Source organism: Syngnathus acus, chromosome 5 (genome assembly GCF_901709675.1).
Source record: "Syngnathus acus chromosome 5, fSynAcu1.2, whole genome shotgun sequence".
NCBI classification, from domain to species: Eukaryota; Metazoa; Chordata; class Actinopteri; order Syngnathiformes; family Syngnathidae; genus Syngnathus; species Syngnathus acus.
Genome location: NC_051091.1, coordinates 1868060 through 1891526, shown reverse-complemented (window position 1 = coordinate 1891526; position 23467 = coordinate 1868060). Strand labels below are relative to the sequence as shown.

Sequence of the window (23467 nt, the reverse complement as noted above, 5' to 3'; positions counted from 1 at the left end):
CAAATGGAACTGTGCCGTGAGAAAGATTTTGAAATTGTATTAAGATGGGCTTCATGCCTGGGTTTCAAATATTTTTTAGGTTTTCAAGACTGGGTTGCTTTCACACTACATTATTAATGAAACTGAATGTTATTTCTCCATTGGTGCCTGCCTATTTTGATATAAATTGACATTCATTTCTGTGTACCAGGATTGTGTGCGAGATGGTCGCTGCCCCCAAAGGAAGCGTGCCAGGCCCGGTGAAGCTTTGCGTGGGCGAATGCAGACCAGAACTACGTGCGCAGTCCAACCAGCTCTACTCTTTTGTGGTAATTCAGTCTTCTATTTAATCCATTTAATCTGCAATTATTAAATGGAGAAAAAGACAAGCAAATACTTGATTAGCAATATTTTGTTCACAAAGATCTTGCGTATTAGTCTGTCTGTGTGCTAATAACAATAGCTATTTATTGGCTTTCTGAAGAGATTATTTTTTTTCTTCTTTATTGTTTTTGCTATTTGCATATTTAACAGCAGATTGGTCTGCTGTTGCAGAGATAACCAACCACTGTGCAGCACATTGGGACCTCAAGTGTGAAATTACCCAATTTCATTTAATTGAGTCTTTTTTTTCTACTACAAATAAATTGTATTCATTCATTCGCATTCATTCTATGCCAATGACTTATAGTGACAGGCAGAAGAATTAAAAGCTATTAAAATTTGTAGAACAATTCCCCATGTCTTCCCATTATTATAACGGTAATATCTTTGTGTTCAATGTAACAGGCTCATATTTCAGTAAATTATAAGTAGAGGAAATAAGAAAAAAAAGATTTCAAGTCACAAGCCGCTCTTGGCCAAGGTTTTGCTTCTTGTTGAGCATAATATTTTTATGGTATTTATTAAAGACAATAATTTCTTGTTAATATACAATAGTATTATTTTTCTATGTTATTTTTTATTTATTTTTTTAAATGGTACCGGCTTTCTTGTGGGTTGGTGCTCGTATGGATTAATGGCATTATAATTCCAAGAAACAATTAAACTCGTATGTCTGTTTTATATCCTTGTTGTGACATTTCATTTGGTGGTGTGCCGTGCTGTTTCAAAACTAGTTAATAATAAAAGCTCTTGATTTGTGTGTCAACAGACCCCTTCCTTGCTGGCGCTTACCCCGGGCAGAGGACCGGAATCGGGGGGTACTAAGGTCACTATTGTTGGAGAGAATCTGGGTGCTGGCAGCTCTGTCACTGTGTACTTTGGCAACCAAACATGTGAGCTGTTCAGGTGAGCTAATTGCATCAAATACATATTCTTGCGTTCATTTGCAACAAATCTCAGCCAGAAACGGGAGGATGAGAAGCACCCATGAAGACCCATTTGCTGAGCGTATTGTCGTGCCTGTCTATTTAAAAACTCCTGACAGTGAGTCAAGAGGGTGAGGCGAGGGGCCATTAGCTCCTCTGCTCTCTAATTGCCTCGTTCCATCCCTAATGTGTCCGTAATAAGAAGAAGACGGCACAGGCTGTAATGGACTTTCTCGCCACATAGGTGCCAGGCTCATATCTGTGTAAAGCCAAGATTTGCAACAGTCAAAGGCGGGAAGAAATGCTTATTTTTGCCCTGCACCCCACAACAGGAGGACTATGTCGGAGATGGTTTGTTTTTCTGCTCCATCTGTGACTGGAGCAGGGCCGGTGCAAGTGGGTCTGCAGGTAGACCGGGCGAAGGTTCCTGGTAGTCTATCCTTTGAGTACATACAAGACCCCACGGTGCAACGCATTGAGCCCCTGTGGAGCATTGCAAGGTAACACTGACACAAGTTGCTGTCGGATTAAGACAAATATGTGTTTGCTTTGTTGGAGAGACTGCTCTGATGGTCAATGGACGCGTTTAATAAACACAACACCTACAATGGCTGTTGAGAACTGTGTTTTATAAGCCACACAAAGCTGATCACTGTTTTAATTAACAGTGTGGACAACATTGGGTTATGAAATTGATGTTTTGTCAGAATAAAATATTATTCATATTTATTTTATTATTATTAATAATATTAACATCATGGCTTTTAATTTTTTTTGCAGATGACTGTCACAAATATGTGAACATATTTACAAAGATTACTAAGAAAGGCATGAAAACCTAAAGTTCAAAATTGGACCAAATAAGATGTCAAAATCTTTATTTGTCATGTACAACCCCCCCATCAACTTGCATGCTTCTACCTCTTCTGACTTATGAAGGTTGGGGAGATCAGCTCAGCTCAGACGATCTAAAATTCAGGGGCACCTTGCACAAAAAGGATTTGCGAGTCGTGCTCGCAGGCAAACTGCTAATCTTAGTTGTGAAATGTTTCATGAATTGTCGTAGCTCCGCGGGGCTCTCGCGACTCGTGTTTGTGCGCTGAATATGTTGTTTAATTAGAGGAGCGTGGCGAAATGAGCAAAGAGACAAATTGAAAATGGGCCCCAAGTTGATGAGAAGTGCAAAAACAAATGCCAGTTGCTTTACGGGGACGAGTCGAGACATTTCCTTTCCTCACTGGGCCAATCTCAAAGCATGTACTGACGAGTATTAGCTGACTTTTACTGTCAGAAGCCTGAGTGGATCACTGAATGAAGTGTGAAAACGTTCTACTTACACTGTCAACACAACCTCTCAAGATTTAAGTTCACAGTCAAAGTTAAGCAGTCACTACTGGGATACAAATGTTTATTACGTCTATTCCACTCAAAGTATATTTCCAACTTGTTTATCTGCAGCAAATGTGACATTCGATGTACAGTGCAATATGTTCTTTAGCTTTTGCCAAGGATGCAAACAGACAGAGCGAGGAAACATTTATGCATCGAGGGAAAATCATACTTTAAAAGGACATTTTTAATTCATCGCACATATGCCCATTGCATAACTACAACGTCACACAGCAGTCAGCATTCATCCATCAAAGAGTGAACTGCTGCTTGCCACTCTTTTTGTTTTCCTGGTATATTAAATACGATGAACAGACAGTGCGGTTCGAGAAGAAATTTTCAAAGGTTCTTCCATGGCACACTTAAGTCCCCAACCACTTTGTACAAAAACCAGCTTTGCATTATTCTGTACTGCATGCATGATGCAATTAATTATTTTTCCGGTCAAACATGAATGCTATGATAGAGCTCATTAAAAGAACAAAGGTTGTAGTGACGTAAGATATTGACGAACACTACTTGACATTTGCTGTCATTTGATTGTCCTGTGATTAACATCCCGAGGATTGCCGGACAGCTATTTTATTGATCATGATCAGAGTGATTTGATTGTTGAAGAAACCTGTCACTAGATAAAGACTTCGTTTGGACTCGGTTGGGATTGTCGGATGCAATGTCCCTGCTGATTAAGACGAAGGAGAGACAATGACTTATCGGGAAGGAGCTTTGCAATCAAGACCTCTCATCTCGGATGGACAGCGGTGCCACCGTAAGCCTATGCGAGCTTAGCTCCGGCCTTTGAAGTGCGAGCAGACCGGTTTGGCACGCCATCACAGTGAACATGTTCAATTCTCCTCTCTGGTTTGAGTTTTCACAAACGGTGCTGTAAGATCACGCCGCTACGCAGGTTTATGCAAAAGATCAGAGTGACTTGTTCATTGTAACCTCATCACGCACATACGGATATGTAAACAAGCAGCTTCTGCACACGAGCCGCTGAATACAAAAATAGAAGCCAGATGCTTTTGCCCGTTTGATCCGACACTCCCGCCCAATAACAAAGAGCTCGGCTCTTTGCCGGCTTCTCCAAATGTCTCCTCTCGCTGATTCTGAGGAGAGCATTGGGCTAGAAACCTTGCAAGCCAGACGCATTTGTCTGCTTTAGTCACTCTAATCAGCAAAACAATTTGGAGCAGCATCATTTGGATCTTGGACCGATAATCAGTGCTCTTTCTTTCCACGTAGTGGCCACACCACACTGACGGTGACCGGGACCAACCTGGACGTGGTGCAGGAGCCAAGAGTCCGAGTCAAATACGCTGGCCACGAGTCTGTCAATGTGAGTGAGACATGGCTAATGTGCTGCATTGAACTTCTAATCAAGTTGTTTGCGTTTGACCAATGATTAAAGGAGATTTCAAGCTGCGCGAGAGGCACAGCTAAACCTGCTTTTCAACTTGCAACTCATTATAGCTTATTTGACTTATTCATGCTTGCATTTTCTAGAACTTGATTTGTTTTGTCTTACTAAAGAGTCAAACTGGCTTGACTTAAAGCTAACAAAGTGGAACTCCCAAATGTGACTTTGTAAATATAGAGTAAGCACATTTTTAACAACTGCATGAGTATATAGTTTAGAAGAAAGTCTAGGGATATTGGACGCCAAATGTCGTGGTTTGTAAAATTTTACATATCTTTGCATATTCAGTCAATCAATGTCTGTAATGTTCAAGGTAAGGGAAATAGACTTCAACAATAAGCTTGGATCTTAAACAGGAAAGGACAAACTGGCACTGGAATACCATCAGACCATTGAATAATTGGTGTTGAGGTAGTCCTCAGTGTAGTACAGTTTTCATCATGACCCCAGACACATGATGAAGTGAAGCTGCTAAACTGCGCTATAATATGTCCAGACAGTGCTCCGCTCCGAGCCAATTAAATGGTGTGTTAATGATGCTTGCCCGGGATTTGAGCTGCGAAATTAAAACTGCATGTTTGACAGAAGCGCTGGCAGCACTGCGATCTGAGCGAGGCTTATAGTCGACCTTTGACACATATCGACTGGCTAGAAAGAGGGTCGCAGACGAATTTAATGAGGGTGGCGGTTCTATCGTAAATATCTCGACAACACAGCACGCCCGACAAAAAAAACGCTTTGAAATAAAACGACGGCAACTTGAAACCATTTGGTGTGAAAGCTGAGATAACAATTGGGGAGAGAGAAAAAAAAAAAATGCTTTGACATTTATAATTCAGCCTGCGCAGTTGAAACTTTAAGGTCAAATAGATTTTGAGTAGTTTAATGGGGAAAATAATGAGTTAGCGATAAGAATATCCGTGACGGACATCTTTCTGAAAGCAGTTATCAGCATTTGGACAATGACGCTTCTGCCAGATAAGCGTGAATGAAGAGATCAAAACAGTTGCTTGGAAGTCACCTTGAATACACATACATGCTAATATGATGCAATACAGTATATTGCTCAAGACTAACTTCAAGAAATGGATTGGAATCTGCTTCATGCGCAGGTGTGCAAAGTGCTGAACACGACCACCATCAGCTGCTTCGCTCCGTCGCTGCAGTTTGAATACGACGGCGGCCAAGCGGAGAGCGTCAAGCACGTGGATGAGTTTGGCTTTGTTTTCAACAACGTTCAAGCACTGCTCACCTACAGCAACAGCAGCTTCGTCTACTACCCCAATCCCTACTTGGAGCCCCTCAGTCTGTCTGGCATCCTGGAGCAGAAACCGGGCTCGCCCATCATTCTAAAAGTGCGTATTGATCTGGTCATTTGATGACTTAAACCAATGGTGGTGAGATTTGTGTCAGATTCAGAGTTAGTTATGTTTTGGGTTAGGGTTGGGTCAGAGTTGGAGTCTATAAGTGAAAACTGGGGTTAAAGGGTAAGCGTTTAAATTTGAAGGTTAGAGCTTTGGTGATTTGCAGGTTACGCAGGAATTAAAAATAGACTTGTCGATTGTGTTTAGGGATATTAGATGTTTACAAGTATGTAAGGTTTTGTGCATTTTTAAATCTACTGCACCAAAAAACAATTTAATCCACAAACCAACTTTGACATTATCTTATCCATTGTGCTATTCCATCCGTCGATCACCAGGTTGCTTGGTAACTGCAGAGTTGGTAATATATAATCAGAATTGTCCTTGGGGTTAGCGGGGCTGGCCTTATGTTTTCAATTTCGATCTTTATGCCACTAAATTTACCAGACACACCGTAGACGTGGACTACCCGAATATATCCACAGTAGAGAAGTTAAAACCTCCTTCATTGAAAATAAAAGTAACATTATGGTCATCATTTGTTCACTGGTCAACAAAAAAACGAAAATATTGATCAGTTGAGTGCTTTTCCCATCACTGATGACATTTAAGGCCTAAAGATGCATTACGTTGCTAGACTATCAGAGAGTCCTTTTAAGGATCAATACGCCTAATCCCATTAAATCATCTTGCATTCGTGTTTCAGGCTCACAACATACATAATTGGCTGCTTTCTCTGGATCACACATCTCTCACAAAAAGTGTCTAAGACCAATAGCAGCTGGTCATTCTTAATTGCCGTCCATTTTGGCTTGCAGTATTTTTTGTTTCTTAGTGTCATGAATTCATATTCATCATATACTAAACCTTTTTGGATTTATCTGAAAATATAGACTTTTAAGGATCTTTAAGGATCAGGGAACACCTTGTACAATCTGGAGATATTTTCCAAGAGGGATGATGAATAGAATTAGCGGAAATTTCCATTGTAAACATTTGTTTAAAATCGGAATATTGTGAACAACATTCAATTTAAGGGGTCTTTCATTTTGCACAATAGGTTTGGAAGAATTATAAAGCAATTCTCATCTGCAATGATCATTTGTATGCTAATGCAATTCAGCAGTAATCAAATTAGCAGCCCTGGGTTATGTCTGCTGCACAGTGAGAAAAATCTTGGCGCTGTTCAGCAATTTTCTCATTTCTCTCTTTTGGATGACGCAGGGTCGTAATTTGGTGCCATCGGCGTCGGGAGGTGCCCGGCTGAACTACACGGTGCTGATCGGGGACACGCCCTGCTCCCTCACAGTGTCCGACACACAGTTGCTCTGCGAGCCGCCAAACCTCACCGGCCAGCACAAAGTCCTGGTCAGTCTTAACATGTCACCGTCTGTCATTACTTGCACGGTGTGGATGTGGGTCAGCGCGCATTTGTCATGTCGGTGAGTGAGTTTGGGTCAGCAAAAGGCTTTGTCGCTTGTCATTGTGTGTCATTTATGGTCCACTTGCCAACCAATTGCGACAGCACTTTGCCCTGCAGAATTATTGACAGGCGCCCTTGCACAAATTGGGGAAAAGGCTTGAAAACCACAACAGCAAGAAAACAAATCTCCAGCGATTTAAAAGTTTTCTAAAGACTACAAGGCCATAGGCTAAAGAAACAATACATGGCTGGCTTGTATTTCTCCTGCAAGGCAGCATCTTAAATTTTTAGTTTCAGAGGGGATTTTTTTAAAAGTTGAGAGTCAATAAAGAATCCAAGCACGGCCATAGAGGAGAGAGTTCTTACGACCAAGTGGTCCCAGGTTGCAAAGCGGAAAAAACAATAAAACCTCAGCATTATTAGGCTGTTGAAGCCTTTTTTCTTGACTTTTTTTTATTGCTATTCATAATTCACTCCACGTCTGAGGCTCTGGGTTTAACTGAAGACATTTGATGGACGAGCAGTGCGATGTTTGCGCCAAATATCTCTTCTCCAACTATGAGGGGAAAAATATATTCTATATTTTCTTGTCCAGGTCCAAGTGGGAGGACTTCACATCTCTCCAGGAGAAGTCCACATCCGCTCTGACAGCCTTCTCACGCTGCCCGCCATCATGAGCATCACTGCAGGAGGCGGGCTGCTTCTTGTGGTGGTGGTCATCGTACTGCTCGCCTACAGGCGGAAGTCGCATGAGAACGACTTGACACTAAAGCGGCTGCAGTTGCAAATGGACAACCTGGAGTCTCGAGTGGCTCTGGAGTGCAAGGAGGGTGAGGAATGCAAACGTTGACTAAACCAAAACCCTGACTCTTAGGAAAGTAGTCATTTGTCAAGCATGATACATTTGGATTAAGAGACTGACATTTTTATCTGCTGCTGGGTTGGGTTGTTACCAAGAGTCTTTTACAGGCAGCTTGTGATTGTCTGGCATGATGTCATCATGATATACAGTTGAATTCCCAAATACTGACGGTATTTCTGTGCTTTGTGAAGCCTTCGCAGAGCTGCAGACAGACATCAATGAACTGACAAGCGACCTGGACCGGGCAGGCATTCCCTACCTGGACTACCGCACTTATGCTATGAGGGTTCTCTTCCCTGGCATTGACGATCACCCTGTGCTCAGAGATCTGGAGGTGAGATTCGTCCAAGGTCACTCCCATCTCAACCTTAATTCACCGGTATACAATCGAGGAGACAGCTCGGCCGTCAAAGTGCTGTCAAACAGAGCGGCGTAAGCAAACGCGAGCTGGCGCTTGGCAGTTTGTCTTGGGTTTGTTTCATGTCGCAGCAGCTGGTGGAATTTGCAGCCTCACCGACTCTCAGCAGCGCAGTCAAATCATCCACCGCAACCGCCAATCCATCAAAACTTTTCAAAAGATATTTTCTGTAGTTATTTTAAGACAGACTTGATATGTTTATCCCTGTAAAGGCTTGGTTATGCATTTTGGGGGAAGCACCAAGCCTGTGTGAGCATTTAGAAGATTTAGGATTAACAATGATTAATAAATCGGAGAGGTGTGATGGCCTTTTGCCCACAAGTGTCACAAGCGTCCGAACCAGTAGATGGCACCGCATTAAAAAAGCCCCATGTGTGGAATCAAGACACTAAATGGTGAAAAACCTCCACAATTGTCTATGGACATTCTTACACCTTTCCAGCAATTATCTTCAAGGATGTATAATCTCCAAATTCACTTCACAGGCTCTTGAAATTCTTAAGAGAACACAGGCACATCACAACATTACAAAGATGTCCATCTCAACTGATTACAACCACAATTTTTACAGTCTCATGCAATATGTTGTCATCTTCCTGAGAGATTTACGTTGCGATTTATCTCTGGCATAAATCAAAAGCTCTGAAAGGCTTCTGTAACCAATTCATGCTAGTTCATCTAAAAAGGCGCGACGGAATGATGTGCGCAGGTGCCGGGGAGCGGACAGGCGAGTGTGGAGAAAGCCTTGAAGCAGTTTGCACAGCTGCTGAACAATAAAGTCTTCCTGCTCACATTCATTCGCACGCTGGAGATGCAACGCTCATTCTCCATGCGGGACCGAGGCTACGTGGCCTCTCTCATCATGACGGCGCTGCAGGGGCGGCTGGAGTACGCCACCGATATTCTCAAACACCTGCTCTCAGACCTGATAGAACGCAATTTGGAGAGCAAGAACCACCCCAAGCTGCTGTTGCGCAGGTAAATCAGTCTACTGCATTTAAGAGGAAATGTCAAAATGGAATAGTGTGAACTGACATTTCCCATTTTATATTATTTCTTATTTTAAAAAACGGAATACCGTTTTTTTCCGTGTATAATGCGCAAAATTTAACTAATTTATTGTCCTAAAATCTGGGGTGCGCATTATACATGGGTACAAATTTTTTTTAATTTTTTTTTTTAAAAATTTTTTTTTTTTTTTTTTTTTTTTTTTTTTAAGAAAATCATGGTACAACAAAACCAACAACAGGACTGACCGACAATAGTGTGTTTGTACTGTGCTCTGGTCATTTCGTCAAAGAAGGGATAATAGTCCTCTTCTCTTCTTGACTGACAATGAATGTGATAGTTTAATACAATCAGCAAATAACAAAATGCGTATTACAGGTAATATTTTACTTCACAACACTTTGCCATGTTCCTTTCGTCTCTGCTGTTCACTTCAAACACGCTCCATACGAACGCAATGCTCTCGTATCAGACGCTTGCTCGATCACCTGCTCGTTTGCTGTCACAATGTACCCTACACAAATCCGAAACATTTGTTGCGGCTCCGAGTCACGACGAGGGGCAAGTTTTGGTTTCCAAGGGTGTTTTTATTCCTCTTCAACGTCTCTCCCATACAGAGCCGCCTTTTTCACATGTCCGCACGTCACTTTCCTCTCTTTTCATCTGATCGCGGTGGTGCCTTTATGGGCAGTCGGAGAAATCAACGCCAACAAAAAAAAAATACATCCAGCCTAGTTAAGACCATACCAAAGACTATAAAAATGGGACCCATTGCCTCCCTGCGTGTGTGACGATCATTGGGACTTAAAAAAAAAAAAAAAAAAAATAAAAAATTGGGTGCGTATTATACATGGGTACAGGCTTTTTTCCAGCATCAACATGCCATTTTTAGGGTGCGTATTATACATGGGGGCGCATTATACACGGAAAAAAACGGTATTTAAGTGTTCCAACAATCATGACACATCACTGACATATATTAACAAAGATATTGGGCCCTCCCTGGCCCCATTTTGTAGCCTGTACCTGCTTCCGACTGGGGCGAATATTGAATTCAGAGTTTGTCAAACGACTGTTTGACGACTTGTCCAAATTGTCCAACTCCCTGTTCAGTCTCTGACATCAGTCTTTGAGACTTTTCCATGTGTCCTGTGTTCACTACTTTACATTTCACAATAGCTTGGTCATTAACATGGCTTCTCCGACTACTCTTGATCTTCCTTCGGAGCTGGCGGTCAGACGTACTTGAAGTTGTTTTCACGCCGAGGCAGATTGGTCGCTAAAGTCCCAAGTGTAAAAAATATAAATACCGTCGAAAACATTTATACCGTCTACCGCGTAATTGCAGCACGGATCGGCCCCTATAAGTATGCTATTCCAACGAGGGCCATCCTGGGATGGAATCATACATATTCTAAACGCGCCTGTTTAAGCTCCACTTATTTTTTAGCATTGATAATTCATCATGCATTGTTCTTTGGAGTCTAGACCCTTTCCATGCGCTTCTGATGGATGAGTAACTAGGTCAGGTTTAAGGCTTTTCAGATATGCGTAACCACCATTTCAGAACCCGAGATGTCGAGGCGCCTCAGCAGACAAGTGAAAGACAGTGACGGTTCCAGTGATGGAAAGAGTCAGGGCGGACTGGAACGGAATGACAAGCTAATGGGGAAGAACGAGAACAGCGGCGGCAGAGTCCTTGTCAGTCTGGCTTATCTTCCATGTGCCACTCATGAAATATTCGTCCACTGCTTCCGCTGTCACCTTTCTTCACACCTCTTCGGCTATATCCAGATTGTTTTCCCAGCGGCGAGGCCGGTCTGCTGAATACTTAATAACTCATTTCTTCACCTCAGGGGCTCCGTCAATCTGAAGCGGAGCTCATTAAAAACAAGTAAACACAGCGTGCAAAGACACGTGGACACGTGTTCAAGCAGCCGAGTGGCGACGCATGTCCGTCCTTTCAGCAGAGGATGTCATTCCATCCAACTCTTGCTCTTCTTCGGCCCAGCAAATGGATTAAGGATATTATTTTCATCCCACAGGCTCGGACACTGTCAGGCCCTTCTTGGCTGAGTTACAAAAAATGAACTGAAAATACTAAGATCCTTTTTGCTTTGCAGAACTGAGTCGGTGGCGGAGAAGATGCTGACAAACTGGTTTGCATTCCTACTCCACAAATTTCTCAAGGTAATAAAACAATTCTCGTACAACTAGGCAGGACACGTTACTATCAGTTCTGTACGTTTATATTTCATATCCCAGGTTTCAAATAGGGCTGCGGTATTTTTTAGTTTGAGAATGAATGGATTAGTGTTCAGTTCAAAACAGTTCAGAAAACAGGCAAAACATTTTCAGTTTTCCCAGCAGTCAACATGTTGATGTCATGAATGGCTTAGTTTTCCTCAAACACACGTCTGATATCACAGGATTCAGTCTTTTTCAATGTTGAGAAGCTAATCATCTCACCTCACCTATTTCCTTTCCTTTTCTATCTCTTCTGCCTGTCTTTTTCCTCACACCCCTCCGTCTAAAACCAAAAGGAGTCTGCCGGAGAGCCCCTCTTCATGCTGTTCTGTGCCATCAAACAGCAAATGGAGAAGGGACCCATCGACGCAATCACCGGCGAAGCACGCTACTCCCTCAGTGAGGACAAACTCATCCGCCAGCAGACGGAATATAAGACGCTGGTGAGTGACAAAGGCAAAACTAATTCACAGCTTAATTCACTTCATTCAGATTTCGGTGGTTCACGTCCAGGTTTGTTTCCCTGCATGGAGTTGAGACACACACGCAGACGGAATTTACAAAGAGTAGAAAGAAATTACAGAAGCACAAGAGCAGGCAAGCGACATAAAAGTGACAATGAAAACTGCTACTGCTTTTCATTTGAGTTTACTGCCAAGGTTAGCGAGACATTTCTATAAGAATTCAAAAAGTATCCTATCTAGGTGGTGTGGGCTTTTCTTTCTCTCAAGAAATTAGTCATTGGCCAAAGCAAAGGTCTGGGTTTGCATACTTACTAAATTGCAAATAATGACAGAGAAAGAGGATGAAATCATTCCGAGTGCCCAAGTGGTTCTGGCGGCTTGCTCGGTAATTCGGCAACGTTTTCGCAATGTTGATACGGTCTGATGGCTTGCTTAATATGAGGATGCCTCTTCGCTCCATCAGTAGAACTAACTTTTCCCCAAGGCTTAAAGTTTCCGCTGGCGACAGGATGACACCTCTGTGATCACGGTGTCAGGCAGTCGGAGAGTGTCTCATTACTTGTTTAAAGCCACTGCCAAAGCTGCGCAGCCACATCCCGGAGGTGTGAAATTACATTTCTGCCCCTGAGATCTCCTCTATCGGGACACTCTGAAGAGGAGCGGCTAATGAAAAGGACTTAGCCGGGGAGTAATAGCCGCCTTTTTCTGCCCTGTCTCGGCCAGACGCTGAGCTGCGTGAACCCAGACAACGAGAACAGTCCAGAGATCGCCGTCAAGGTGCTCAACTGCGACACCATTAGCCAGGTGAAGGAGAAGATACTCGACGCCGTGTACAAGAACATGCCCTGCTCCCAGCGACCGCGAGCAAACGACATGGACCTTGGTGAGAATCCTGGACACTCGAAATTCCTCCAGTAGCCCTTCTTGATGCATACGTTTCTCAGAAGGAAGCATTCATAATTTCATAGTATTGGTGCAACTCTACATAGTGTATGGTTTGAGGTTCCATTTTAAAATGCACTAAAAATGTCTTCAAGGCACACACAAATACTACTGTACAGTTTGTATGGTCATTATTTTTTTCAGAAGAAATGAAGCAACCTAGACACCATGTCGGTAGTTTTTTTGCCAACTGTAATTGGCCAGAAAGCAGACTTGACGTACAAGTACAGCAACGATGGAGTCAATTCGTAGTTGTGAGACCACATCTGAATTTCGGAATTGATTTTCTCGGCACCCGCAGAGTGGCGTCAAGGCAGGACGGCACGTGTGGTTCTTCAAGATGAAGACATCACCACTAAGATCGAGGGTGACTGGAAAAGACTCAACACACTACTCCACTACCAGGTGAAGAAAAAAAACAACATTCCAATGGAACCAGCCGAAAGAATCTGTGCCCTGATTTAGACGTCTTAAGCATTTCTAAAGATTTTTTTCCTTACAGTAGGGGTTAAACAAGCCGATAACGTACACCCGTTATCGTTTAGCACCATGCCGGAACAGACACCAAAAATTCCAACATTTGACTTTACAGGTGACAGATCGCTGCGTGGTGGCTTTGGTGCCCAAACAGATGTCGTTATTCAACATCCCGTGCTCGGCCAGCTTCCCGAGAAGTATCAGCAGATATGGTCAGTACTGTCAATCAATTACAAATTGATGTGTACAAAATGGCAACAACATCATTTCTAGTCATGCAGCAGTATTTGTCCCTTCAAACAACATTGAACTGACAAGATGAAGCTATATTCAAAATCAACTAAGGGATTTTGTTTTCATGGTTGAAACTTTTGAATGGTGCAGAGTAAGAACTCCGACACGGTCAAATCGAGAAATCCCATCGCTACAACAATGTCAATGAGACCATTCAAAGAGAACAAAATGTCAACTGTTGCTCCAAATGACCCTCCAGGCGTGGATATCCCCTTCCGCTCCACGCCCACCAGCCCTGACAGCCCACACTCCCGTGTGCCCATGCTGACCCCCGACTTGGAGAGTGGGGTCAAAGTTTGGCACTTGGTCAAGAACCACGAGCATGGAGACCAGAAGGAAGGCGAGAGAGGCAGCAAAATGGTGTCGGAGATTTACCTTACCAGGCTTCTGGCGACAAAGGCAAGTATCACGAATAATTTAATTAATTTCATTTTTATTAATACTAATATATATTTTTTAATTTTCATGATTTGTGCTTCCATTTTATGTCTTTATGTATACATTTCTTAGACATTTTTAAATGGTATTCTATTGACCTTTTTCCATTATCTAGCAATATTATATTAATTCCCTCATTTTATTGACTTATTTCAATACATTTGCACTTAATGTTGACAAACTGCAGGGCACGCTGCAGAAATTTGTGGATGACCTGTTTGAGACGCTGTTCAGCACCGTCTGCCGGGGCACAGCCCTGCCGCTCGCCATCAAATACATGTTTGACTTTCTGGACGAGCAAGCCGACACACATGGCATCTACGACACGGATGTCCGCCACACTTGGAAGAGCAACTGGTGAGTGGAGTGTCTTTCAAGTGATCCTCCACTGGTAGATTATAAACAGCAGGAACACTTCTATGGGCTTATTTACATGCACAGAGGACAGCGAGGCCTCGTTTGCCTGCTCACACTCGTCTTTAAATAAATATTTCGATTTGAATCCTCTCCACAAAGCTCGACATAGATCCATATTTGTTCCACACTATTTCCTTTTTTACGGCCAGCCTTCCCCTACGCTTCTGGGTGAACGTGATCAAGAACCCGCAGTTTGTCTTCGACATTCATAAGAGCAGCATCACCGATGCCTGCCTGTCCGTGGTGGCCCAAACCTTCATGGACTCGTGTTCCACCTCCGAGCACCGTCTGGGCAAAGACTCACCCTCCACCAAGTTGCTCTACGCCAAGGATATCCCGCACTACAAAAGCTGGGTAGAAAGGTAGGATTTTTTTCAATGTGTCAATGAACGGCTCATAAAAGAAAGAGCAGCCAGATGATTTCAAAGGATGTGGGTGTGACACGCGCGATCGTTTACGCAACAGGGTTCAATTAAAAATGAATGTAAACATCTCAGCATTATGTTACTTATTAATAGCATTGCTTTTACGCATGTTGCAACATGTTCAATGATACTGTTGGCTTGATTCAATTCACGTGGTTGCCTGATATTAAAGTTCTAAAATGCTATGACCCAAACCTGTTTAAAAACACCAATTATCCCGCTCTAGCGCCTCCGATGTAAATCAGCCACTACGGATGCGTACTACTCGAAGGCTATGACACAGAGAGTACGCATGTCCCCTTTCAGGTACTACGCCGACATCAACCGCCTGCCTGCCATCAGCGATCAGGACATGAATGCCTATCTGGCTGAGCAGGCGCGCCTCCACTCCAGCGAGTTCAATGCCCTCAGTGCACTCCACGAGATCTACAGCTACGTCAGCAAATACAGCCAGGAGGTGAGGACGAGTGTGCCGTCAAGTTGAAAAAATGGGACGATGAACTCACGCATCATTATGGCATCTAAGCTAACTTTGACCACTGACCAGCCTTGGACTGAGTTAATGTAGTTACCTAAGCTTAAACTTTCCAGTCAGTCTCCATGGGAACTAGGCAGCTTGTAAGCTGGCAGACTGGCCGATGGTTGGTGCAATGTTGCCTCCCACCACAGTCATTGGCTGGACACCATACTTGCTGCATGCATGTGTGCTCTCTGATAAGAATTGGCAAACATGTTCAATGTATTGAATATAAAAAAAGCATAAACATGCCAAATTAGAACAACGGCAGTCATACAAATATAAACACCAATTTGGGATGTTCACAATGATGAAAGAAATGTTGCCTTAATTTTAGAACTGGCTAATCTTTTGGTTTCACTTTGTGACTGTTTGTGTGTCCGTGTGTGTGTGTTTGTATTAGATCACGGAGGCGCTGGAGCAGGACGAGCAGGCCCAGAAGCAGAAGTTGGCATATAAAGTGGAGCAGATCATCGCAGCCATGTCTGCCGAGAGCTGAGACGTACGCCAACATACGTACATACGCACACACGCCCACGCAAGCATGAAAAGACCAGAGCAGAGATTCAAACTAAAAACCATGCTAATCACAAATCGCTAATCACTGCCCTGCTGTATGAGCCGCAAAATGTAAATGTATCATTTTCTGTTTTCAGACTAGAGAAAGTGCAAACACGGGCCATGCAAGCCAATTTCAGGAATATTCTCACAGTGAGATTTCACATTCATATTACTCCATGTCCTTGCATAAAACACAGATAAATGACATAGCACTGAAAAAAGGGGACATGCAGTGATCTATAGCACACCAATTCAGTCATTGATAAGCGGAGAACAAATTGAACTGCAGGAAAAGGTGAAAATATTGACCCTGCAAGCTTCTACTCATTTTTTGTAACCGTCTCATCAGTCATTGTTTACATTCTACTTGAAATACATCAAGTGTGTGTGAGAAAACGACACCTGTCGCTCCTGTGAAGAAATATGGAAAGATTAAGTTGAGTGTCGGTGGCTGTTGGAGCGATAAATCCACTTTAATAAAAGTAACCTAGACAACAAAGCTCGTGAACGGGCTGCAGAGCTAATTTTGGAGTGGCTTGCATGGCAGAGAGCTCCCGCCGGATCTATGATGATGGATGTCACGTGCGGTGGGCTCATTAGCCGCTCGTTGTAAATTCGATGCGTTCTGCCGCCTGACTGCACTTCACTCGCTTCGCATCCCGCTGGTCTCCATCTTTGTGTAATTCACTTTTTTTTTTTAATTTATTTGTACCCGACTGCTGGTGGTCATTTTTGCTGCTGTATTTATAGAGTGCCATATAGAAACTTATCACAAAGAAAGTGTCAGTTTCACAATGCACCAAACTGTGACAATGACCAATGTCTCGGTGTGCTCCATCACGCTTGTCCATGTGGAGGGCTTCTTTTATTTTTGTTGATCCCCACCATCAATTTAAAACAAAAAGATGAGAGAGAAAAAAAAAAGCCTCCATTTCCTGTTAAATGTTGAAATATGACAAAGGACCCATGTGTTTTATGTGTGATTTGATAAGTTATAAATGTGTCGTGCAATAAACTGTCGGATGTGTTTTTTTAAACTATATATTATTGTATAAATATTGTACATAGAAAACACTCCTATTTTGCAAGCAAAAGATTCACTTTTTACTGTTGTTATAAATTAAACTGAACAGCTGAGGATCCTCATTCTTGCCTGCTTTCTTTTGTGTTCCCTTTCCAGAGACCGACCAAGAACTCATTAAAAAAAGCAACATACTATAAAACAGAGGGAATTGAATGTCCACTCAGCTTCTCTGCTTAATTCAAAAGCCAATCTTAGTGCTGACACGCTTTATGTCTTACTATTTGAGTATCTCACTGGCGTGCGGATTCACTTGGGGAAAGGATAATTGAAGGTATAATGTGTCAGCTCGATTTGTTACATGTACACCAAATCTTACGCTGCCACTCGACTGAAATTACAACAGGACATGAATGAGATAGTGGCTTATTTGGACTATCATGGTTTCTGGAAAGTCAATTGGAAGTCACCTCCTTTGAAGTAATGGAGAATGGTTATTAACGAGGACAAATAGCTAAATCCGTTGGAAGGTAGATTTTTTTTTTTACTCTAATCTTTTCGTGGAAGTGAAATTTCCTTGATGTCTCGGGGGTAAATAAACAAACAGCAATTGTTTTTCAAATGTTAAGCGACGCGGCGGCGAGTGACAGGAATTCATTTTGATGACAAACAACTAATGGCGCTTAAGGTATGCCGCAGTGTCACAACAGAAGAGCAAAAGCTTGTAAAACAACAAAGAACTATCCTGGAGAAAATTATGAAATCCCTTTGAATTTTGTTAGTGATGAACAATTTCCTGGGGGAGAAAAGAATAATTTGCTATACTGTACTGTGACAATATTTGGTGTGGCATGTGAGCAGTGTATAAGGACTCCTCCACATTTGCTATAAGGAATTCATTATTTATGTTTATCCCTGGAGGCAAACAGAGCATTGGGGAGTGACTGAGTGGTTTGCGTGAGAATTCGGAACTCCCAACCTGCGTGGCTGGAGATCCCGCCATGGAATTTTAACTTGCATCCACATTCCATTGCACTTTTCCCAGACAGAAGGTTGGGAATATTCAGTTTCACAGAAGGAACAGAGAATTTTCAGTTTACTTAAATGTAGCAATAATATTTACAAAATTGACTTTATATTCTCTGGAGTGCCTGTGTAAAACTAAACAAAGCAAATCTTTTATTAGCAGTCGAGTTGGTTCAGAATTTTGCTGGACTGTGACATAACGTTGCAATTAATTGACCTACTACTACCACCAAATTGGGTTTCTTGGGGCCCAAGTCAATAAGGTGAGATGTACAAGGGCCACTAGGGCCAAACACAATAATTTCTATTCAAGAACTTTTGCTTTCCTCCCGACGGGGTATAATTGGCCTTAGGGAGAAAGCGTAGTGGGACATAGATGTGACTATCATGCACATAGCAGTGAAAGAAAGTGCCATACTTTCTTAAAATGGAACCCAGGGGCAGCAAACACAATGAAAATAGCAGGGGCCCCAAAATTGAACCCTGTGGCGCACCATAAGACAGCGGGACTCAGATCATTCAAGCACCAACACAAAAAGTCCTGCCTGCCAAATACGATCAAAACCATTCTACCACTCATGGCCACCCGGTGCTGCAAATGAGCCCACATGATTCGGTGGTCCACCATATCAAACGCTGTAGTCAGGCCCAACAAAACAAACCACACGGTCTCCAGTGAAAATTGGCCAAGAGGGTGTCATTAAAAACATGTGCCATGGCTCACTCTGTGCTATGCAGCATCTCAAAACCCAACTGGAATACAAAAATCAACAACTCTATTTCTATTTGATTTTTTTTAACGTATACAAACTCAAACATGGCACGAATGTCAAGGAAGACAATAGCAATTACATTGAGGCCACTACCAGCAGAAGGTGCTGTTGATTCAGTCTCAACAAGTTTGCTGGCTAACGAAGCGGCGAATGCAAGTAAACATAAGGCCTTGAGGAGTTTTTATTGTGATCAGGACAACACGATGAATGTATAAACAGTCACTGACAAAGAAAACCTCCATCTCGTAAACACACACATACCAGCTCTTTGGTTTGTCTCTCCTGTACAATTAAGCTTTACATTGCCTGAAGCTTTGCCCCAACGCATCCCGGAGGCTGCTCAGGTCTGCATGCATCAGCCTCCCGCTGCTCGAATTAAATATGCATGCTGCATTGTCAGGCTGCACACGATCAAACGGCCCGTACGCCGAGTAAGTGTTTGTTCTTGCCAAGGACAAGAGCCAGATGTCCAAATAGGGAAATAAAAAATTCCCGATGGATCCACCGAACAACTCTCCGAGTGATCAGAATGCTGACAATTTCCTGCCGGATCTATTTAACAAGCTAATCGACAATGATGCTTTATCGGCCCAAACACCTTTGCCCCTTTTGTCCATTCCCATTAGGAAACTAATCGGTGACGCCATGGCATTTTGTCTAGCAGCGCCATTGTAAAAGTGCATGCAGATGCTCGAAATCCAATGCAGTTAATTCAAGTAGGGATGGAGGGAAAGGGGAAAGTGCATGGAGATGGTTGACTACTGCCATCCTGTGGGTAAAAATATAGCAATGAAAGAAGCAGCTACATCATGAGCACAGCTGTTTACATTCCCAAGGAGGTTGTGTATCTTGTGCTTATAGTGAAGGGTCGCGCAGGTCCCAAGTACTGACATCCTCATGATTCACCTTGATGAAAGGAACACTCGCTTTCCAAGTTTATGATTGCCTCACTTCCGTCCTCCGACCTGCGCACTAAAAGGGTCATCACCGCTTGTACCAGACAGAGAGGTAATGGTCACATTAGTCCCACGTCTCCTTGTCGACCCATTTCTCAGACACTCCTTCCTTCCCTCTGGAAATCACTTCAAGAAGCAGCCAATCAGGAAACTCTGTGGGATTTACAGCTCATATTTTTTTGTGTCAAAAAAAAAAAAAAAGCCACATTACAACACATGTGCTTGGCTGCATTGTTTGTTGGAATATATTAAACCAAATTAGAATGTTTATTTTCAGAAAGATAATCTAAAGTGTTGTACTGGGTGGTTCCCACCAAAAGAGCATGACATTTGGAGAGAGTGGCTGTTTTATAACTTCCCGTGGAAAGCTTCTGCCAAACGCTCTCAAATATTCCACCAGCAAAATGCGGAGCACACACTTTGCTTACCAGAAAAATAGTTAAGATTTATAGGAGGAGCAAAGTTACTGTACGGTAGAAAGAGTCGCGACGATGCGGAAAAAATTCAGTTGGGGACATACGCCGCAGGTTTTTAGCTCTTAAGAAGTCAGTCAGGTAGAGTTGACATTTAAAGCGGTTTAATAGGGTAAGTCTATAGTTTAGCTACTATCCTTTTAAAGTTACCCAATAAAAGTATCATTTTGCAGTGCTTGAGGCCTTAGACATTTTATAGTCTTTGGACAGCTTGACATGACCTTAAGAGTTTCTTATTGGATATTTAAAAGAAACAGGAGAAGTTTTTATTTTTATTTTGTCTTGAACAATTTGAAATTGTGACGGTATATAAAGCTGGGCCAATGGAGAGTAATGCTTCATTACCATGGCAACCAAGGGTGGAGCCAGAGGACTGTGAGGAGATTGCCCACTGCACTACATGGTGCATGTACGAATGAATCTCAAAGTAATGGGACTAATTATGACATTTTAATTATTGTAGCTAACGATGGAGTGATGGATAGCATTATTCTAGGTTTCACATTTGCTCTGGCCTCCCTGAATGGAGTTTGCCTGTCTTCCCTTGTGCTGAGGTGGCATTTTTCCAGGTTACCTGGCTACCACCACGTTCCAGAAACATGCATATTAAGTACACCGAGAAATCTAAATTGTCCAGAGGTGTAAACAGTTGTTTGTCCGTATGTGCCCTGTGATTGGCTGACACCCAGTCGAGGGCGCCCCCCATCTCTCGCCAAGTCAGCGATAGGATCCACAGAAATTACCCCTGACCAGAATGAGACGCGCAATAGGAAACTGATGATGTATGGAAAATTGATGTAGTTAACTGGTGAAGTGTTGTCATAAATCAATTTAATTAAAAGCAGAGCATAGTGGATCCTCACAATTGAAATGCTTCAGCGGTCAAAGAATTACACCCAGGAATTTAAAGAACAAAAACCCTCAGCCCAAAACCAAACCTTCTATTTTCTTTGTTGGCAAAATTGTAATCATGACAACATCATTTGAAAAGACATCTGACAAGCTATTATTTTCTAAGAGGGAAAACTAAACCGAAACCCAAAGAAATCCTGACTCCTGCGATTGTTTTTGGATCCTAACGGTCCGCTGTAATCGCAAAGGCTTGCCTCCCAATCAGCTCTTGGCCGTTTCATCAAAAGCTCTTCTGTGGCGCGAGACCACGTGGCCATGACTTCACTCCCCATGACCCTGCTGATGGTTCACTGGTTGCCATTCCATTTGACATTTTTAAATACTCCCAACAACAAGACCTTTCCCTGATCCATCATTCTCAAAACTATTTTCATTCCTGCCTTCAAAACATCAACTATTTGTTGTTATTTTTGTCTTGTCTATAACGCGTGACAACCTCAAACATCTAGAAGAAGTCTGAAAAAGGAAGTGCACCTAAATGATGCATGAAATGACTGTCGCATACAACGTAGTGGAAGTGCAAGCCTCAAATACCATCCGTCGGTGCACGACCGCTGATTTCTTCCAGGGTCAAGCCGTCTGAAGCTATCACATCGGTGTGTGTTATGCTAGGAGTATGTTTACAGATTCCTTGAGATGTCTAAATGACATGTAAATTCCTGGTGGACCTTATAAAGTCCCAGTAAAAAGTCCCACTCAGGACTGAAATTGAAATACGGGTACAACGTGGTGACTCGGCATAATTTATGCTTTTTTTTTGCCATTTAATGGAAACTTGAATATATTATTTATAACCTCATCAGACTTACCAAAATGCCAGTTACTGCAACAATGGCCATTATATAAAGTTCTTGGCAAAGACAAGAGGTTGTAGACGAGAGAGCGAGAGACGTGTGTGGCATAAAAACAAGCAAGAAAGTCAACGAGGACAAGAGAGGGCAAGGAAATAAAAGTCATTACACACTTACAAAGGTCTGCATTTGGATTTCTGTGGGCTTGGCTGCACCCAAAGAGTATTCCTTGTGAGAAAGTGCAAGCACAAAAGCTCATTGCAAACATTTCTCCCGAGACACTTCATGCAATTCCGAAATGCATTTCTAGTATACGCGCTTTACACAACTGTGAGAAATCAGATTTGGCTGAAGTCCACTTTACAAATGTAACCGCAATGTCAGAAATCATGGAGATAACCGGCTGATATTCACAGACTGTTGTGGAAAATGTATAGCGGCTAATTGGAAAAGAGGTTCCATGTTTGAAAACAGATGTGCAGAAAAGGTCGTACTATTGTCAGATAAGGCCTAAAGGCTTCCACGTGGTAAACATTATCTGTCGTGTGTGCTTAGGATCCTTTGTTGGTTTCCAGCCATGTGACCAACCCGACACTCGGGTCCGTGGACGCAGCGTTCGAGTAAATCGAGTTATTCGGTGAGGTAATCTAAAGCCTGTGGTTAGACATCAATATCTTGATCACGATCGTCCCGTCATTTCGGAACGCAGCAACTAGCCCATTTTAGTTTCATATTTATAACTAGCATTCTAAAGGTGAACATGACTACTATGAAAACAAGTTTAACATCTCGAGCGAAGAGGGACAAAGCATCTGAAGGAGCTACAATTCCTGGAGAATTCTGGGTCCATTTGGTTCAATCTGACAGTAAGGCGTGATTGACGAGGACTCAAGCAGTTGCAATACTTAACACTCTAATGAATGTTTTACTGGGGTGACGTGACTGCTGCCGTCCAGCTGCGGCTGCCGTAAACGGCACGCCGTTGCTTTCCCTCGTCGGGGCGGCTGTGTGTTTTGAGCAAAGCTCATCTGAAGTCACAGCGAGAGGCCAATTGGACACCTCAGCGCCCCACTGTTTGGGCTTGGGTGGAGGAGGGGTGGTGGACAAAATGGGGAGATGGGATGTCAGATGACCGCTTTAAGAAGAGATGGTCAGCTTTTACTAGCTGTTGTCTAGGAGTGTGGGATATTTTTTAACAAGTCATTTAACATACTTTCACCAGTGCTTCCAGATGTGTTAGAGCATGAGAAGTGAGAAAATTATTTTCACTTTGGCTGTTTTTTTTTTTTTTTTTAAGAGCTCCTCTTCAAAAGTGTGGAATATTTAAACAGATCCTGTGATGTCTTCACTCATGCTACTGTCCGCCATTTGTTGCCTGCTGCTAGCTTCGGGCGAAAGAAATGAATAAATGCAATCAGCATAACACAGAGTCGCATCTTTGTTTCCAATGTGATATTGTGCTCAGCAGTCCGTCCGTCTCCATAAGCCTGTTAAAGAGCGGAGCGTCCCGGCCTTTTGTCAACAGTCACCTTTCATTGTGTGTTGGATTACTGCCCCCCT

General features: G+C 42.7%; 1 protein-coding gene across 1 annotated transcript in view; it reads left to right on the top strand.

Annotated features, from left to right (window-relative positions):
- Positions 1-15935, top strand: part of LOC119123028 (plexin-A2-like) — a 63474-nt gene extending 47539 nt beyond the window's left edge. The window contains exons 14-32 of the mRNA XM_037251793.1: positions 191-308; positions 1133-1269; positions 1622-1789; positions 3924-4017; positions 5211-5453; positions 6687-6830; positions 7481-7715; positions 7939-8081; positions 8875-9143; positions 11297-11363; positions 11717-11863; positions 12608-12767; positions 13128-13231; positions 13419-13515; positions 13797-13996; positions 14223-14392; positions 14602-14814; positions 15184-15334; positions 15798-15935. Of these exons, the coding sequence (XP_037107688.1) occupies positions 191-308; positions 1133-1269; positions 1622-1789; positions 3924-4017; positions 5211-5453; positions 6687-6830; positions 7481-7715; positions 7939-8081; positions 8875-9143; positions 11297-11363; positions 11717-11863; positions 12608-12767; positions 13128-13231; positions 13419-13515; positions 13797-13996; positions 14223-14392; positions 14602-14814; positions 15184-15334; positions 15798-15893 (2956 nt within the window). The 3' untranslated portion in view covers positions 15894-15935. The remainder of the gene's footprint in view (positions 1-190; positions 309-1132; positions 1270-1621; positions 1790-3923; positions 4018-5210; positions 5454-6686; positions 6831-7480; positions 7716-7938; positions 8082-8874; positions 9144-11296; positions 11364-11716; positions 11864-12607; positions 12768-13127; positions 13232-13418; positions 13516-13796; positions 13997-14222; positions 14393-14601; positions 14815-15183; positions 15335-15797) is intronic.
- The last annotated feature ends 7532 nt before the right edge of the window (positions 15936-23467 follow it).